The sequence below is a fragment of the Heptranchias perlo genome, chromosome 17 (assembly GCF_035084215.1).
Source record: "Heptranchias perlo isolate sHepPer1 chromosome 17, sHepPer1.hap1, whole genome shotgun sequence".
In the NCBI taxonomy this organism is placed as follows: domain Eukaryota; kingdom Metazoa; phylum Chordata; class Chondrichthyes; order Hexanchiformes; family Hexanchidae; genus Heptranchias; species Heptranchias perlo.
Window position 1 is genome coordinate 21,496,224 of NC_090341.1, and position 20,675 is coordinate 21,516,898.

The 20,675-nt window shown below is 43.1% G+C and overlaps 1 protein-coding gene across 3 annotated transcripts in view; it reads left to right on the forward strand.

Annotated features, from left to right (window-relative positions):
• Positions 1-20,675, forward strand: part of fbln2 (fibulin 2) — a 144,222-nt gene that overhangs the window by 65,584 nt on the left and 57,963 nt on the right. For all 3 annotated transcript variants that reach the window (XM_067998699.1, XM_067998700.1, XM_067998698.1), the window contains exons 5-7: positions 1,198-1,300; positions 8,556-8,685; positions 11,680-11,878. In XM_067998699.1, coding sequence (XP_067854800.1) covers positions 1,198-1,300; positions 8,556-8,685; positions 11,680-11,878 — 432 coding nt within the window. The remainder of the gene's footprint in view (positions 1-1,197; positions 1,301-8,555; positions 8,686-11,679; positions 11,879-20,675) is intronic.

A 20,675-nucleotide genomic window follows, 5' to 3' on the forward strand; every position in this document is an offset into this window, starting at 1 on the left:
CTAAAGTGATACGCTGACTTGTTCGACATTGAGGCCTCAATTTTAAACCCCCCCTCCCCCATCGCCCTCGACGGGCAGGAAAGGGTTGGGCAAGGAGTTAAAATCCTGAAATTCTAAATCCCGCCTCCAACCGGCTGCGTTCCTGGCCGCCTTAATATTAACGGTGGTGATTCAGGCCTTGGACGAGGCTCCCGCTAAAAGCAGGTGGGAACCTACTTAATATTCAAAAGTCACGGCCCGATGACGTCATCGGTGCTGTGACGTAATATTAACTTTGCGTCAGAGGGAGTCCCGCAGTGTCTGCAGCCCGGCAGCAGAAACATGGTGGTAGGAGCTGACTGGCCAGAAGAGGCCAAGGTAATTTTTAAAACTTTCCCTCTTTTCGAACTCCTTGTGGGCCAGGAGGAGCAGCAGTGCTGCCCCCAGGCCCTTCAATGAGTCCTTTGGTCTCCCCACCCCCGACATCCCTCCAATCTTCGGGGAATCCTCAGAAACGGCATCCCCATGATCGTGCAAAGGGAAAACCCAGGCCTCTCCCCAAACCAAATGCAATTGCCCTGAAAACCCTCCACCCACTGATTGCCAGGTCCCCAGCGGCGGCTTCCAGAGGCCAAATTCCTGCTCCAGCCTGTCGGCGATGTACCGAATGTGGCCAGGTGTCGGGTGGGAGTCCGGAAGTTTTAGTCAAATGAGGCCCTAGCATTAAGATTGGCAGAGCCTCCACCTCCCCGAACTCTCCAGGTGCGTCACCCGCTACCAGTCTCCTGCGCACCCTTCGAGCCTCCTCCTACCGTAAAAATCGAGGCCATTGTATTGAGCTTTTTTAATAGTATGAAAAAGAGGCTACTGTTGTCCATCTGGAGAGGTAGGAAGCAAAGGCATGGTACTTTCTCAGAGGGAGAGAAGCAAAGGGAAATTGGAGGTAAGTTAGTTCACACTTCTCTGACAGCCATTGGTATTGGCTTAAAAGTCACATTAGCAAAGGCCTGGGTACAGCCTCTCAGCCAGGCAACAGTATAACCTGTCTGACAAACCAAAAAGATCAGGCAGCAGAATAACTTACAAATAATCCCCACTAGACTTGATATTATCTATTTTTTGTTGTTATGTTTCACTAAATTTATTATTCTATAGTTGATTGAAATGTACGTGGTTAGAAAGATCAAACCAACCCACTTCTTTCTTTCGTTTCTGCAGCAGATGTGATTGAAAGTTGCTGTGCCACTGGGCATCAATGGGCTGCAAACAATGACCAGTGCTTCAATATTCCTGTGAGTAGGCTTGACTCTATTACCTGCAGGTAGGTGTGCTCCTGGATTGTTCACACTATACTAAATGACTAGTGCATATTTCCTTCCGTGAAAAAGATAAAAATATAAATCTGGCATTAAATAATCCATTGAGTAACTCCTTAGAGCATCCATTGATGAGCATTTTTACTTATTCAAAAATGGTGCATTGTGTCCTTCACCTCTGGTGCTTGCGTTTGAATACAGTCCAGACTGATAAAATGAAAGTCCCTGATCTGTCATCTATAAGGCTCCAGCGTGAAATGAGGTACACAGTCTCAATTAAGTTCCCAGTGGACATGGTTATAGTACAAAGTTGACCACAATTCAGCATAGCTTGTTGGCAATCTCACTCAGAACTTCTATGTGGGTGACTGATATTATAAGTAGGATATGATAGTCTAGTGGTTACAGTACTAGACTAGCCAACCCAAATATTATAAGTTCAAATCATACCAGGCAAGTTGTAAAATTGAATTTAGTAAATCTGGTAATTTGGAGCTCGCACCAGAAAAATAACCATGAAACATTCTGGATTGTCTTAGAAACCCAATTGGTTCACTAATGTCCTTTAGGGAAGAGAGCCCACCACCCTTTCCTGGTCTGGCCTACAAATGACTCCAGTCTCACACTACATACTTGACTTTCAATGCCCTCTGAACATAAGAACATAAGAACATAAGAAATAGGAGCAGGAGTAGGCCAATCGGCCCATCGAGCCTGCTCTGCCATTCAATAAGATCATGGCTGATCTGATCCTAACCTCAAATCTAAATTCATGTCCAATTTCCTGCCCGCTCCCCGTAACCCCTAATTCTCTTTACTTCTAGGAAACTGTCTATTTCTGTTTTAAATGTATTTAATGATGTAGCTTCCACAGCTTCCTGGGGCAGCAAATTCCACAGACCTACTACCCTCTGAGTGAAGAAGTTTCTCCTCATCTCAGTTTTGAAAGAGCAGCCCCTTATTCTAAGATTATGCCCCCTAGTTCGAGTTTCACCCATCCTTGGGAACATCCTTACCGCATCCACCCGATCACGCCCCTTCACAATCTTATATGTTTCAATCAGATCGCCTCTCATTCTTCTGAACTCCAATGAGTAGAGTCCCAATCTACTCAACCTCTCCTCATATGTCCACCCCCTCATCCCTGGGATTAACTGAGTGAACCTTCTTTGTATTGCCTCGAGAGCAAGTATGTCTTTTCTTAAGTTTGGAGACCAAAACTGTATGCAGTATTCCAGGTGCGGTCTCACCAATACCTCATATAACTGCAGCAATACCTCCCTGTTTTTATATTCTATCCCCCTAGCAATAAACGCCAACATTCCGTTGGCCTTCTTGATCACCTGCTGCACCTGCATACTAACTTTTTGATTTTCTTGCATGAGGACCCCCAGATCCCTTTGTACTGCAGTACTTTCCAGTTTCTCGCCATTAAGATAATAACTTGCTCTCCGATTTTTCCTGCCAAAGTGCATAACCTCACATTTTCCAATATTGTATTGCATCTGCCAAATCTCCGCCCACTCACCCAGCCTGTCTGTATCCCCTTGTAGGTTTTTTATGTCCTCCTCACTCTCTACTTTCTCTCCCATCTTTGTATCATCTGCAAAGTGGTCTAGTAAATCGCTACTAAGGCAATCTCAGCCAGATCAACCCTGGAGTCCTCCTCACTAACAAATGGGGGTTGGTTCCCAGATTGGGAAAGCAAACAACAGCCTGATATAGTCATACTCACAGAATTATATCTATCAGCCAACATCCCAGACTCATCCATCACCATTGCTGCATATGTCCTGTCCCACTGGTAGAATACTCCAAAGGTGAGGACACAATGGTATTCAGTCAAGTGGGTGTGCCGCGTGGAGTTCTCAATATGAACTTCATGTAAAACAAGGGAGAGGAAACATTCTGCTGATCAGCACTCTTCCATATTGAACATCATTTGGAGGAAGCTCTGAGGGAAGCAAGGGCACAGAATGTGCTTTGGGTGGAAGACTTCAGGTGGTGAGGTAACCAACACAAGGAAGTAACCTATTGACCTTGTCTTCACCAACCTATCTGTCGAAGACACGTCTATCTATAATAGCATTGGTCGAAGTGACCGCTGCCCAGTCCTTGTGAAGACAAACTCTCTTTCCACCCTGAGGACATCTTCCATTATGTAATGTAGATCTATCACTGGGACAGACGAAGGAAAGATCTTCCAGCCCTAAACTGGGCATTCATGAGATGCTGTGGTTCATCAGCAGTAGAAGAATTGCATAGCTGCACAATTTGTAAACTCATGGCTGACACATGCCCCATTCCTCAATCATCACAAAGCCAGAAGACAAACCAAATGTCGAAGGGCATGCCAGGAGAAGCAACAAGCATACCTTAAAATGAGGTATCACACACAGTTATCTGCATGCTAACACCAAAAGCAGCAGGCTATAGTTGGAGATTAGAGGTCCCACAGCAATTAATCATAGCAAGGTTCTGTAGCCCTATAACATCCAGTCAAGAATGGTGGTGAGCAACCAGGCAGTTAACACAGGGCGGAGGCTCCATGAACATCCTCAACCTCAGTCATGGCGGAGCCCAGCACACGATTGCAAGGCATAGGCTGAAGTGTTTGCAAATGACTTCAGCCAAGTGCTAAATGGGTGATCCTACTTGGCTGCAACCACCTTCTCAGGGTGACTGGGGATAGGCATTAAATATGGCCTTGGTAGCATCGCCCACATCCCAAGAACAAATTTTTTAAAAAGGAAGCTAGGTTAAAGTATATTGTTGGGACAGAATACAATGAACTTTAATCTAGATGCCTGTGCTGCCCTTGATATGGCAGTGCCTAATGTTGACACTGAGCGCCAACACTGGAAAACTGTTTTATTCTCCAAAATCAATAGCTTTCAATTCAATAAGTGCAAAAATTCACCAGTCATTGCAAAATTCCTTTTCCCTACTGTAGTGAGTCTGTGAATTTGCTCGTAATTGATGATTTATCATGTTTCTTGAAAAGGCAATCTCATTAAGAACCGCAGAACTAACTATGCTGATTATTAATTAAAACACATTAACAGGTGAGATATAAGAACCTAGGAATGACACTGCTATGAGCAATAAAGCCAGGCAACTACTAATGGGTTTATAATTTCTTTGTAATAATATTTTCACACACATCATCATTAGTAATTCATCAAATTCTCAAAAGTACTTTCTGTTGGACAGCATATTAAAATTTGTACAGAAGCTGGACTTTTCAAAATACTCTACACTCTTTCATCCATCAGGCTGCATTATTTCCAGCAGCATGTTCAGCTCCATCGTGGAGCTCTGACCTATTGACTAAATTGAACACAGGTTGTTTTTGCCCTGTTTACAATGTAATTAAGAGTTCAAAGGAGAGTTCAGCTTTTACTGGAGATAAAAAGAATAACCATAAATATTAGAAATATAAAATGAAAACCAGAAAATATTGGGAATGCACAGCAGGTCAGCCGGCATCTGAAAGAGCAAAATAGGTTTTTATTGCTGTTTTGCGTGAAATGAAAATTATATTTCTTGACTTCTACTACTCTAACATAGAGACATCTGAACAATTAAAGCTCTTGCATTTGTTAAATATTTTCTGGTTAAAAGAGAATTTGATAAATTTTGATTCATATTAGAGATTCAGAAAGATTTGTTCACACTGGAAAATGGGTATGTGAAATAAACCAGTAGTTATTTCTAGGTCGATTAATGCCTTTGAAACGGAGAAATGTGATTGAGGGTTATAGAGATATTAATAGATCTGTTTGACTCACATGAGGGGTAGGAAGGAAGTATAGAAATCTTGGGGCAGGGCGGGAGACCAGCTATTGATGTAGTCATGCATAGATTGTGGAAGCAGATGGCCAGATGGGCCAAATATCCCTGTCTTGTCCCAAGCTTTCTTATGTTCTTGATTGCTGAATGGTCGTGATAGGTTTTGTTGAAATTCACAACTAATCCATTCTATGCATAAAGCAAAAAATTAATATTTAGGATCATCCAACAAAGTTGAGGTCAAGTTTTCCCTTAACCATTACTTTTTTTTAATGATAACAAACACTGAAGAATTTGGTAATCTTGATCAATATGTATCCAGAAGCCCTGGCATACAAGGCCTAGGAGTATGAAGTATCTCTGGAAAAGGATGTCTCCATTGAACTTGACGTTGAAAATTATGCTGTTTGTTTCATGCATTGTATTACCATTATGTCATGTTGTAAATTTTGTTTTACTTTTTAGCTCAGAATTTTACTGGAAAAAAATTCTCTTCTTATAGAAACAGGCATGGGCACAATGGGCCAAATGGCGGCCTCCTGTGCTGTATCATTCTATGCACCATTCTATAAATGAAAAATAATAAACTCATAGCAAGCAAGATTTTCATAAACTTTAAGTGAGGTTAGAATTCAGCTTGAAACTGTTAAAACAGCTTTGCACTTACTCGTTGAATAGTGTAAAATTGATAGTAACTTGTAGAAGGAGCATTATATTTCACCTCCAAGACATCTTCAACCTGGCAGAAAATATGAAAACCTGGTCTTGTGATTGGATATAAAAATTAAATGCAATCCAAACCTAGCCAACCAAATAGTCAGAAGTAACAATCCAACTGTCCTGCTTGGATATTTTGAATCTTGAAGGGAGTGCTTTGTTGGTAATTCACTCCTTTATAGGATAAAGTAAATTATGTGATTAAACTAATTAATAGTGAACGTGCTGCCATATTTGCTTTGCAAATGACTCTGTTATATACTTTGTTCATTTCAAGTTGCAAATATGACTCACAATAAAGTAATCAGCCGTATAATTTGTAAATTTTGAATTGTGCATATGGTTGACTGTAATTCCAAATGTATCCTGCATATGTTTTTGCTACCCAGCAATCCCAGCAGGAAGCAATGTTCGCAGGGAGCATATCTCAGGAAATCAGGCCATAGGTTACCAATTAATGTCTGCCCCAATACAGTCCATTGTATAGATAGATGTTTTTGTAAAAAGTCAGTCAGTTGCTTGTGATCGTTACGATCAGTGTTTTAAGAATGGTGACTAGAATCATAGAATGGTTACAACACAGAAGGAGGCCTGTCAAGTCCATGCCAGCTCTCTGCAAGAGTAATTCAACTAGTCTCAGTCCCTGGCCCTATCCCCATAGCCCTGCAATTTTTTTCCCTTCAAGTACTTATCCAATTCCCTTTTGAAAGCCATGATTGAATCTGCCTCAGGCAGTGCATTCCAGATCACAACACTTGGAAGGGTTAAAAAGTTTTTTCTCATGTTGCCTTTGGTCCTTTTGCCAATCACTTTAAATCCATGTCCTCTGGTTCTTGACCCTTCCGCCAATGGGAACAATTTCTCTCTATCTACTCTGTCTAGAGCATTTGTGATTTTGAATACCTCTATCAGATCTCCTCTCAAACTTCTCTGCTCTAAGGAGAACAACCCCAGCTTCTCCAGTCTATCCACATAACTGAAGTCCCTCATCCCTGGAATCATTCTAGTAAATCTCTTCTGCAGCCTCTCTAAGGCCTTCATATCCTTCCTAAAGTGCAATGCCCAGAACTGGACACAATGCTCCAGTTGTGGTTGAACCAGCGTTTTATGAAGGTTCATCATAACCTCCTTGCTTTTATACTCTATGCCTCTATTTATAAAGCCCAGGATCCTGTATGCTTTCTTAACCGCTTTCTCAACCTGCCCTGCCACCTTCAACGATTTGTGCAGATATACCCCCAGCTGTCTCTGTTCCTGCACCCCTTTTAGAATTGTATCCTTTAGTTTATATTGCCTCTCCTCGTTCTACCTACCAAAATGTATCACTTCACACTTTTCTGCATTGAATTTCACCTGCCACGTGTCCGCCCATGCCACCAGTCTGTCTATGTCCTCCTCACTGTTCGCTACCCTTCCAGGTTTTGTGTCATCTGCAAATTTTGAAATTGTGCCCTGTACACCCAAGTCCATATCATTAATATATATATCAAGAAAAGCAATGGTCCTAATACTGACCCCTGGGGAACACCACTATATACCTCCCTCCAGTCTGAAAAACAACCATTCCTATTACTTAGCCAATTTTGTATCCATGTTGCCACTGTCCCCTTTACTCCATGGACTTCAACTTTGATGACAAGCCTACTATGCAGCACTTTATCAAACGCCTTTTGGAAGTCCATATACATCACATCAACCGCATTGCCCTCATCGACCATCTCTGTTACCTCATCAAAAAACTCAATCAAGTTGGTTAAACATGATTTGCCTTTAACAAATCCGTGCTGGCTTTCCTTAATTAATCCACACTTGTCCAAGTGGCTGTTAGTTTTGTCCCGGATTATTGTTTCTAAAAGTTTTCCCACTACCGAGGTTAAACTGACTGGCCTGTAGTTGCTGGGTTTATCCTTACACCCTTTTATGAACAAAGGTGTAACATTTGCAATTCTCCAGTCCTTTGGCACCACCCCTATATCTAAGGAGGATTGGAAGATTATGGCCAGTACCTCCGCAATTTCCACCCTTACTTCCGTCAGCAACCTAGGATGCATCCCATCCGGACTGGGTGACTTATCTACTTTAAGGACAGCCAGCCTTTCTAGTACCTCCTCCTTATCAATTTTTAGCCCATCCAGTATCTCAACTACCTCTTCACTTACTGTGACTTTGGCAGCATCTTCTTCCTTGGTAAAGACAGATGCAAAGTACTCATTTAGTACCTCATCCGTGCCCTCTGCCTCCATGCGTAGATCTCCTTTTTGGTCTGTAATCAGTCCCACCCCTCCTCTTTACTGTTTATATGCCTATAGAAGACTTTTGGATTCCCTTTTATGTTAGCTGCCAGTCTATTCTTGTACTCTCTCTTTGCCTCTCTTATTTCCTTTATTTCCTGACTATAGTATTCCTGATGATTCTGGGCCTGTTGTTAGATTCGGTGAAGACTTGATAGGGCACTTTTAGTTGCGAACAGTCTGGGTGATATTGAGCAGCTTAGATGGATAGTGCTATTTTCTCTTGAGAGGAAATAACTTCATTGCTTCAGATTCCATTGTTTACTGCACTCTGTAGTCAGAGTGTTAGTATCTTAAGTCTTATTGTTAATTTCTGATCATTATTCTTTTGAGATTTCAAAACTAATGAATATTTATGTCCATGCCATCAGCAGACTAGATATTTATGATGACTTTGCTAACTTAATTTGTGTAATTTAATTGAAACATCTGACCATAACATGACTATGTTTTGTAACAGAATTGCCCAGAAACAGTGTTGTGTCTCATATATGGAGGAACACAGCTGCTTAGTTGGTATGAACTTTGCTAAAGAAAATGAAGACTGCTATGCAAACCCAAGTGATGCCTGTGGAGCAGACATATACAAGGCAAGTATTACACTGCAACTTATCTTCCTCACAAAGTATTTTAACAATTTATGTTGCTCAGGCTGTGATATGATGGCATTCGAATGCTCTGATTCCATGAAATGCAGTTGTTTGCTTTAAACGAAGAGAGAAAGAAGTCTTGCAATTATATGGCTCCTTTCTTGATCTCACAACGTCCCAAAGTGATTTACAACTAATGAAGTACTTTTGAAGTGTAGTCACTGTTGTGAACTGCTGCTAAAGGGTTTATGCTGTAAGAGGCAGACCGTTTTGGAAATCTTTAGTTGGTAGTTTGTAAGCAATACAAAGCAAGCAACTACCTATTACTTTATCAGAAATTATTAAATTTACAGCTCAAAGATACACTTAGAGAGTAGTTATACTACAGTGCTGGTTGCAGGTTGGTATTTGTAAAATCCATGGACATAGACTCAAGTTATACTGATGGCTGCATGGAGCACTGCGCCCTGCAAAAAATGGCTTTGCCTCTGGCATCTGAGTTTGATTTTAGTCCAGACTGATGAAATGAAACTCATTTCTTTCTGCCACTTGTCACCAGATGAGATGACAAAGCTTATAATTATTCAGCATAAATTAGTACTAGATTGGCTATCTCACTCAGAAAAGCCAAAAGTTGAGCGATGTGGGAAGTGGAGGCTGGGATTAAGGAGACGTCTGGCCAAGAATCTGATCACTGACCTGACTCATACTAGAAATTTTGCATGGATGAGGCATCTAGAATCACTTTGAATCAACTTGAAAAGTAAGGTACGATTGGTCCATTCGTGTAAAGTTTTTATTACTTAAAATTTGCTCTAGTTAGATTATGGTCAGGTTGCGGACAAAGCAGAGCTTCCAACAGCCAAACCCATGGTAAGAAGACTTCAGAAGGTATCTTCTGCGAAAAAAGTATCTTGTTGTAAAAACAATTTAACACTTGCCTTAAGGATATTTGTCTATTTTCTCAAACATTTAAGGCCTAATTTTAACCCCCTTCCCCAGCTGGCGGGAATGGTGCGGGCAAGAGGTTAAGATGGCGGAGGCATTTGTGCTACATTCCCAATACGTTCCTGCCCACCCCATCACAACTTGTCTGAATCAAAAGCAAAATATTGCGAATGCTGGAAATCTGAAATAAAAACAGAAAATGCTGGAAATACTTAGCAGGTCAAGCAGCATCCATGGAGAGAGAAACAGAGTTAACGTTTCAGGTCGATAATCTTTTGTCAGAACTGTAGGAAGTAAAGATTCAACAGTTTTTAAGCAAGTACAGAGCTAGGGAAAGGGAGGTTGGGGGAGGAGATGGGAAGATAGGACAAAAGGGAAGGTCTACGATAGGGGTAGAGGGCAGGAGTGATTAATTGACAAAAGGGATAATGGTGCAAGGCAAAGGAGGTGGTAATGGGACAAGCTAAGAAACAAAAGATGGGTCTAGAGGAACAATAATTGGCAACAGCAGAATCATTATTAGCATCTGCTGTCTGAAAAAATGGGAGCAGTGGTCGTGATCTGAAGTTATTGAAATCAATGAGTCTGGAAGTGCCTAATCGAAAGATGAGGTCCTGTTCCTTGAGCTTTCGTTGAGCTTCATTAGAACAGTGTGGGAGAGCGAGGACAGAGAGGGAGTGAAACAAAGAATTAAAATGGCAAGCGACCGGAAGCTCAGGGTCACGCTTGTGGACTGAGCGGAGGTGTTCACCAAAGTGATCTCCCAATCTGAGTTTGGTCTCCCTTAAGTAGAGGAGACGGCGTCGTAAGTAGCGAATACAGTATACTAAACTTATACATGTACAAATAAATCGCTGTTTCACCTGGAAGGAGTGTTTGGGCCCCTGGACAGTGAGGATGAGGTGAAATGGCAGGTGTTGCATCTCCCGTGCTTGCATGGGAAGGTGCCATGAGAAGGAGAGTGGGTTTTGGGGTTGATGGAAGAATGGACTAGGGTGTCGAAGAGGGAATGGTCCCTTCGAAAGGAGAGGGGAAGGAAAGATGTGTTTGGTGGTGACATCGTGCTGGAGGTGGCAGAAATGGCGGTGGATGATCTGTTGAATGTGGAGGCTGGTGGGGTGCAAGATGAGGACAAGGGGGGGCTTTATTATGGTTCGGTGAGGGAGGGGAAGGGGTGAGGGCAGAAGTGCAGGAAATGGGACATACAGTCAAGGGCCTTGTCAACCACAATGGAGGGGAATCCTTGGTTGAGGAAAAAGGAAGACATATTGGAAGCACTAGTGTGGAAGATGGCATTGTTGGAACAAATGTGAGGGAGACGGAGAAACTGGGAGAATGGAATAGAGTCCTTACAGGAAGTCGGGTGAGAGGAAGTGTAATCAAGGTAGCTGTGGGAGTCGGTGGGCTCATAGTAGAATTCAGGCATGGGAAGGCCACCTGCCTCAGAAGAGCAGGGGCCTAATTTAAATGGTGAAGTTGTGTCCTGATTTCCCATTGTGATGATAGGATGCTGCCCAACTTGGCCCCCACACGCAGACCGCCTCAACCTCACTACACATAGGCTGATAAATTGGATTGGGTGAGAAACAGGCACTGAAGGGTCCAATATGGCGTGTGGCGTACACGTGCTTAGTCCTTGCCGGGAGAGTGCTGTACGCCAAATTGGCTAGGGCTCCAGGAGTCTAAATAGAATAAAATAGGCCTCTGAATGCCTGGGACCTGCATGCGCCATGCGTGCTTCATCCATTTCCCCTTAAAAGTTGCAATCGGTGTCCTACAACAGGATTAGGACGCCGATTTGCAAATTTAACAGCCTCCTACCTGTTTTGGGTGGGATTGCAGGGGGCCCGTTTAAAGTTGACTCAGACTGGCAAATGGATGCACAAGATCCCCACCAGATTTTCAACTGCTGGTTGCCCATTTTTCAGGTGAGAAACGGATGGCTGGCAGTTGAAAAATAGCAATAAACAAACTAAATTATTCAAAATCAGTTTTTCTCCATCAAATATTGGTTTAGTAGTGTGATTTATTTATATCTCCTTACAGAAATGCTGCGACTGCTGTACGTTAGGAATTACATTTCGGAGCCAATATGGGGGATGTGAAGAAAAGCCAAGTCTGGGCTACCCTTGCAGTCAAGCATTTTTAAGCTGTTGTGAGGGAGCTGAAGATCTCACTCAACTTCCAGTGAGAAGGTGGCCCAAGCCAAAACCACTGCCAGAGACAACTCTTGTTCCTAAGCAAGGTACAGTACAACTTTGCAATTGAGTTTCTCCTAAAGGAAACTAAATCAGCATGATATCATCATAAAATATTAAATGTCAGTCATTATAACTGGGCTAAGTCATAGACTGCAAAAGACATCGGGGAAGATTTTCAACTGCCGTTCCTCGGCTGAAAAATGGGCATTCGGCAGTTGAAAATCTTGTGCACCTGTTTGCCCACCTGAATCAACTTTCAGGCTGGCCTTTATATGGGCCCTCAGCACTCCCCCTCAAAACAGGCGGGAGGCTGTTTAAATATGCAAATCGGAGTCCTAATCCTGTTGTAGGACTCTGATTGCAACTTTCATGGTGAAATGGGTGAAGCACGCAGGTCCCTGGTCACCGCCCACCCCAGCATCCGCTCTGCTCCTTCCCCCAGCAGGCCTTACCTGCCGGCCAGCTGAGTGCAATAGCAGGTCGGTATTCCCCCTAAGCAGACCGGCGAGCTGAGGCGGGGCATCCGTTTGGCGCCTGCAGCTCACCGAGAAAATGTTAACGAGGTCCCCAAACCTTGAAGTGCTTCGAGCCTCCCGACTTCTGCATTGGGCGGTTGCACCGCTGATATTGCGCCCATTCAGTGTCCTACGTGAAAGTCTCCCCTAGCACCATCACATTCTTCCCTCTGCCAGCTCCCACAGCTGTCTGTCTAGTCCATTCAGGCCTCTGAGCTTATTTTTGTATTAACTTTTGTTGAAAACTATATCCGGGATTTTTTTTAAATTGTGATCTTTGAACCAAGACAATAAAAAATATACAGGTTACATAAGAGGATTTGGTGGCTTAATAAAAACTTAACTGCGGAGTGACACAAGCGCAATAAAAGGTTTATTGGAGGCCTGACTCACTGACGATTTGCTTTTCCATGAACCATTGAGTAATGTTAAGGTGATTTTTGTCTGCCTACTGCCCCATTAACACAGAAAAAACAATGAAAATTAAAAAAAAATCTTTCACCAAACTTGACTTTTAAGCAGATTTCAATGTCCAGCCACCAAGCCTGCCGGTTGCAGGACACTGGTACAATTTCCATGTCCGTGCAATGGTACTGGACTTAGAGCCGTCTAACCAGGGACTTTTGGAGGCCTCTCCCAAACACCCAAAATATAGCACTGATTTTTTGTGGGAGAGGAGGAGGAGCATTCACGCACAAAAATCTTCCCACCCGCTGCCAGCCGTTGAGTGGCACCCAACACCTCAGGATTCTTCGCCCCTCTTTAAGTTTTGACTTCTGGCTCAGCTCTGCGATGGAGCTGCCAGATTTCTCGTTTCCTCCTCCCCCATCGGTGGGGTGCCGTCAGTGCTCGTTGAGCAGTGACAGCTCGTCGATTATAATCACAAGGCCTGAACATGAAAATGGTTACGGTCTCTCACTAGAGTCCGATCACTCCACCCTCTGCCCGCCTGATGTGCGCTCTAGATGAAAATCAGCTCTGTTGTGTTTTTGGTTCAGACATTCAGTGATTATAGCAGTTTATTTAAGTTAGTTTTGATAAATTAAGACAACATAATTGCTTTAGTCTGTGGGAGCTTGCTATCATGGAAGGCTGCTGCATTCTTTGCGAAACATAGTTGGCTGCGCTAAAGAACACTACAGTATATGCGATGGTGTTGAGACTGATTGGCTCGTGTTTATAACCTGAAGTGGTGGAAAGGAGCAGTAAAGGCTTTCATCATTACTCAGTAATTTACACTCGGAGGTGTGTGTGTGTGGAGTATAGTACAATAGTCCATTTGTTATAGTTGGCACAGTGTAGAATAGATTAAAATAGTCATGATTCAGTGTGCACATATTTGTGCTCTTATAATGTGCTGTATGAAATTGGAAGTAAGAAATGTATGAACTTTAGAAGTGGCTAACTGAAAATAAATGATTAATCGTGAGCTATTAAGGAATAGTATTATAATTAAATAAACATTTGTCTTTTTCTTGTGAAGTTAAAAAGTATGGCACAATATTTGTGTTTTAATAAGGCTTAAGGCACATCAAGTTCGAAATGGTTACATATCTGTTTTGCCTATGCAGTTTTTTCATAGTCAATAGTTTGCAAACTATTATTCCCTATTTATAAAGCCTGTGACACAGATATCCGTGTCTGGATTCTGTTTCCTGAGGCAGATGCACCGTGTAAACTATGCATGGTGTAGCCTGTCCAATCCAAGAGAAAAGGCATCATAGATTTGACCTTCAGAGATCAATAGTTGCAGACAGAGCATTACTGAGAGAAACAGTGCCTGTATTTTGGACCTCTGGCCTCGAGGGCTCCAGTACAGATTCCTGTGGAGTTGTCACTCACTCGTTAGTGCACTCATTAGTGCACTCCTTTGTGAATCTCTAGTGCATTGCTCCAGGAATGTTGGTACTGCAATTCTGCATAGTCACTAATGTACCATACAGAGTGTTATGCACATTCACAAAAGACTGCATAATGTGCTTTTGCTTGTTACTAAGCTATCATCTGTAGGCAGCTCCCATAAGGTAAGAATTCAGGGTCCCCGCAGCAGAATATCTAGAAAGTCATTGGAAAGAAAAACCGGGGGAAGTACAACGATCTGTTACCACCCATTTTGTGCTCCCACTGAAGTTGGAATTTTACCTCATACTGTTGCTAGGGAGTGGGTGAATGGAGTGTGAGTTTGCATCCTTGACTGCAGAGGCAGTCACAATGATAGGATAAAATGCAAGAGCACATTCAATTTCTAAGACTGTAACTGTATGGGGTGGTGGTGTGTGTCAGCTTCACCTCTGACTTCTGAGCGGTCCGAATCGCTCTCACTCCCTGGGTTCTAGACCTTGGACTTATTTGGGGGTTGTGACAAAGTGCAGCAGACAACTGGTTTTGGTGCAAGAAACTTTGACCTTTATTCAAGAGAGGACATACAACACAACAATCTTAACACTCTAATAAAATGGGGAACACTTCAGTACACGCAAGGGAAATTACAGTAGAAAGATACCTCACCCCTCCCAATCCCACTGTACCAGCTAGGTTGGACTCTAAAGGGCCAGAGATAATGTTCACCAAACGAAACCTTGACAGTAATTCACCCAGAGGTAAGTCAGAAACAGATTGCAGAGTGGAGACTTTGCGGATCTTCGGTTTTCTCCTGAGTTGGTTTTCTTTGGTCGCGGTGGCTCAATATTACCCGGTTGGTTGGTGGTAATATTCGGTTGGTTGTTTCGTAAGGCCCTTGTTGCCGCGAGGTGTCTGATGGTCACTGGGGCTGTTGCTCTGGTTTCTTCTTATGTGTCGGCCTGCTTCTAGAGCTGCTGACCTTCCCTGTCAAACTGCCTTCCCTTCGCCTTGTTGTTTGCTGGAAACTGCTCTTCTTTCCAGATTGTAAACAATTTTACAACACCAAGTTATAGTCCAACGATTTTATTTTTAATCCCACAAGCTTTCGGGGGCTTTCCCCTTCCTCAGGCAGTGTGGAAGCAATGGCAACATGATGAGGGACCATCAAAAAGCCAGCAAAGATTCTTAAGGACTTTGTAAGAACTGTTTAAAAAAAACACTTCATGTCTGTTTAAAGTGTCGAAGACCAATTGTAAGAGAGACATCCAGAAGTGGAAACTCGAACTGCCTGAGGAAGGGGAAAGCCCCCGAAAGCTTGTGGGATTAAAAATTAAATTGTTGGACTATAACTTGGTGTTGTAAAATTGTTTACAATTGTTAACCCCAGTCCATCACCGGCATCTCCACATCATGGCTTCTTTCCAGACACAGGCAGAACCAAGACAAGCAGCCCACCAGAGCCAGCAAGCCAGAGAGAGAGAGAGAGAGAGAGAGAGGTTTCGAGTTTCCACTTCTGGATGTCTCTCTTACAATTGGTCTTCGACACTTTAAACAGACATGAAGTGTTTTTTTTAAACAGTTCTTACAAAGTCCTTAAGAATCTTTGCTGGCTTTTTGATGGTCCCTCATCATGTTGCCATTGCTTCTCCCGACGGGTCATTGTTAATTCCGATTTGCTGATCACCTGGTATACAGGCTTCCTTTTGTATCCAACATCCTAGGTGTTGATAGGTTTTGCATTAAAACAAAAACATGGCCCAACCATGTCTGGAGCAGTTGCCTCTTTCAATGGCTTTCGAATTCGTGCTGAGTGTCGACCACCTGCTGTCGATTTTGCATTAAAACAGAGACATGTCTGAAGCATTAATTCTCCGAAGTTCCACGGTGTGTGTGTTGTTGATTTCGTCTGGTGACCTCTCACCTATCCTTCCATTTTAGGATTATAGTCAATGGCCAAAGTTTTCCCATACTCAGGGTTTTTTTCGGGTTTTTCCCCGAGTTTTGGGGGATCTGTGAATTTTGAGAATCTTACAGTAACAAACACGTAACTTTAAAAAGACAGAATTATAAACTAAAAAACAAATGGCCAGAATTTCCTCGATCCTGTTTTCACCAAAATTACGCTGAAATTTTCACCAGTTTCTACGTCCAATCATGCTGAAGGGAACTTACACACAAATTTCCTGTGGAGCTCAATTGTCCACACCAGAGCATAAAAACCATTTGTAAAACAAGCACAAATGCAGTGCCACCCGTCGGGATAATAGCAAGTGGGCTGCTGTCTTCTGCCACGGAGGCTTGCACTCCGAGCCCCTCACCTCTGTTGCTCCTCTTTCACTTCCATTATTATGCAGAATTGGGATATGCCCATTTGGAAGGCCATTCCAGCTTTTAGTCCTTCTGAAGAAGTGAGGGGGCGGGGGGCTGAAATATTTTGAATGCACTGAGACTGACGGCACTTTGGTTAAGTGTAGTACAGGTCTCAGTAAATAATTTTTAAAAAATGCGAGGAAAATTCCAGTTATGTTGATATCAGGTGACTTTGGGTCATGCTGCGCCTACATTTTTTGGTCTAAATCTACGCCAGTGTAAATGCAGGAAACTCATGTGAGCTAGTCTTTTGCAGGCAGGGTGCAAATATGTGAATGAGCAGCAAAGGGTTTTGGTGGACGTATCTCAAACGACTGGAGAAATTCGCCCGTACCCATGTTTAAGCGTAAAACTGACGTGAATCGGTTACATGCGAATCTCCTCACAAAAATACTGCTGCCGAAAAGGTCCAGGAAATTCCAGGACAATGTTCTATAAAATGAAAGTGAATTGCACAGAACATTACACAAAAGATTTTTAAAAAATCAAACAAGGTGCAAATGGAACAAGTGGCAAAATAGAAATAATTAAAAGAAAATGTGAAAAGACAAAGAGATTGAGAGGAAGAGGAAACAAGTAAATTTAGATGGATATTTGTGTTTTCCAAAATTGAGAACTCACACACAGATCACAGCCAATTGTAATATTTGGAATACTAAACCTATAGATCCTTTACTACAAGTTAATAAGAGCAAGGAAATTGAATTCTAAAACACAGGAGAGCAAATTTAATTTTTCCATGCTCCCAGCAGGGACTCGCATTTCAAAGGAGTAGGAGTTGGAGATAAGGCTAAAAAACTATAGTGATCATTGTCTTTGAGTGCAGCTCTCCATTAGAGCAACCCTGGTTGGCAAGGATTGGCAGGTCAGAAGCAAATAATTAAATATATTGGATGACTAAGGTTGGTGATTTTTTTTACAAGCTGTAGTATTCCTGTCCTCCATCAGAATATCTGTACTTGTTCCTTTTAAAATGTCTACACCCAGTATAAGGAGTCTTACAACACCAGGTTATAGTCCAACAGCTTTATTTAAAATCACAAGCTTTCGGAGGCTTCCTCCTTCGACAGGTGAGTGTGGGATTCCATGAAAGGTACCGCATATATAGTCAGAGAACAATGCCTGGTGATTACAGATAATCTTTCCAACTGCCCGTTATCAAGGCAATCAAAGGAGTTGAATAGTGTTCAGACAGAGAGACAGTACATACAAGACTAATGAATATACAAACGGTCAGAACCCAAAGACAGAGAGAGAGAGAGAGGGAGAGAGAAACATCCGAAAGGAAGAGAAAGAGAGAGAATGACCAGTTGTATTAAAAACAGATAACTTTTTTTCGCTGGTGGGGTTACGTGTAGTGTGACATGAACCCAAGATCCCAGTTGAGGCCGTCCTCATGGGTGCAGAACTTGGCTATCAATTTCTGCTCTACGACATACAGAGCAGAACGGACTATTGCAAAGAAGCATACCGACAACTGGACAACCAGGAACACTACAGACGGTTACCCGCAGATCTGACCAAAGAACACACCCACCAGCTCAACAAACTGATCAAGACCTTCAATCCAGACCTTCAACGCGCTCTCATCCCACGTACTCCCCGCGTGGGAGACTTCTACTGCCTCCCAAAGATACACAAATCCAACACACCCGGACGTCCTATCGTATCAGGCAACGGAACCCTGTGTGAAAACCTCTCTGGATACGTCGAGGGCATCCTGAAACCCATCGTACAGGGAACCCCCAGCTTCTGTCACGACACTACAGACTTCCTACAAAAACTCAGCACCCATGGACCAGTTGAACCAGGAACACTTCTCACCACGATGGACGTCTCGGCACTCTACACCAGTATCCCCCATGATGACTGCATCGCTGCAACAGCCTCAGTACTCAACACCAACAACAGCCAATCTCCAGACGCCATCCTACAACTCATCCGCTTCATCCTGGATCACAATGTCTTCACCTTCGATAACCAGTTCTTTACCCAAACACACGGAACAGCCATGAGGACCAAATTCGCACCCCAATACGCCAACATTTTCATGCACAAGTTCGAGCACGACTTCTTCACTACAAAGGACCTCCAACCAGATACATTGACGACATTTTCTTCCTATGGACCCACGGCGAAGAATCACTAAAGAGACTACACGATACCATCAACAAGTTCCATCCCACCATCAAACTCACCATGGACTACTCCTCAGAATCGGTTTCATTCTTTGACACACGAATCTCCATCAAAGACGGGCACCTTAGCACCTCAGCACCTCACTCTACCGCAAGCCCACGGACAACCTCACGATGCTCCACTTTTCCAGCTTCCACCCTAACCACGTCAAAGAGGCCATCCCCTATGGACAGGCCCTGTGAATACACAGGATTTGCTCAGACGAGGAGGAACGCGATGGACACCTACAGACGCTGAAAGACACCCTCGTAAGAACGGGATATGATGCTCGACTCGTCGATCGACAGTTCCGACGGGCCACAGCGAAAAATCGCATAGACCTCCTCAGAAGACAAACACGGGACGCAACCAACAGAGTATCCTTCGTCGTCCAGCACTTCCCCGGAGCGGAGAAACTACACCATGTTCTCCGCAGCATTCAACATGTCATCGATGACGACGAACACCTTGCTAAGGCCAACCCCACGCCTCCACTACTTGCCTTCAAACAGCCACCTAACCTCAAACAGACCATCGTTCGCAGCAAATTACCCAGCTTTCAGGAGAACAGCGTCCACGACACCACACAACCCTGCCACAGCAACCTCTGCAAGACATGCCAGATCATCGACACAGATACCACCATCACACGAGAGGACACCACCCACCAGGTACATGGTTCATACTCCTGCGACTCGGCCAACGTTGTCTACCTCATACGTTGCAGGAAAGGATGCCCTGGAGCATGGTACATCGGCGAGACCATGCAGACACTGCGTCAACGGATGAACGGACACCGCACAACAATTGCCAGACAGGAGGGTTCCCTCCAAGTCGGGGAACACTTCGGCAGTCAAGAACATTCAGCCACCGATCTTCGGGTAAGCGTTCTCCAAGGCGGCCTTCGATACACACGACAACACAAAACCATCGAGCAGAAATTGATAGCCAAGTTCCGCACCCATGAGGACGGCCTCAACTGGGATCTTGGGTTCATGTCACGCTACACGTAACCCCACCAGCGAAAAAAAGTTATCTGTTTTTAATACAACTGGTCATTCTCTCTCTTTCTCTTCCTTTCGGATGTTTCTCTCTCTCTCTCTCTCTCTCTCTCTCTGTCTTTGGGTTCTGACCGTTTGTATATTCATTAGTCTTGTATGTACTGTCTCTCTGTCTGAACACTATTCAACTCCTTTGATTGCCTTGATAACGGGCAGTTGGAAAGATTATCTGCAATCACCAGGCATTGTTCTCTGACTATATATGCAGTACCTTTCATGGAATCCCACACTCACCTGACGAAGGAGGAAGCCTCCGAAAGCTTGTGATTTTAAATAAAGCTGTTGGACTATAACCTGGTGTTGTAAGACTCCTTACATTTGTCCACCCCAGTCCATTACCGGCATCTCCACATTATACCCAGTATAGACAACTCCATATTAATAAATCAAATATAAATTCTTTATTAAGTGCATAGATACCACCAGGAAAAATGACTGATGAGGATTGAGAGATGATGTGACCAGTTGGTTTCTACCTTTGCCAGAATGAATAAACACTGTAGTTTTTTATATAAATCATTATTCACTGCTAGTAAACTCAAGCAAGTCTGTTTGAAACTGAATGCTGCTGGTGGAAAAATTGGTTTCCATTTACAGATATTCTGAGAATAATCTAAGTTGTACCAATTTTGTTCACATTGATTTCAATGAATGGGTTCTATAATGGGCAGGCAATCCGCTCTGCCAGATTTTGACCTATGCAGCGAAGACAAAAATTGACCCCACTGTGTTGCTGCAGTTCACTGCCAAGAAAGATTACTAAAAATCAAAAATTGACAAAGGAAATTGTATATATATTCAAAATAGAAATTACCAGCTTTTCTGCATGAGGAGAGAAAAATTGGGCTGTAATTTAATTTAGAAATACAAAGTAT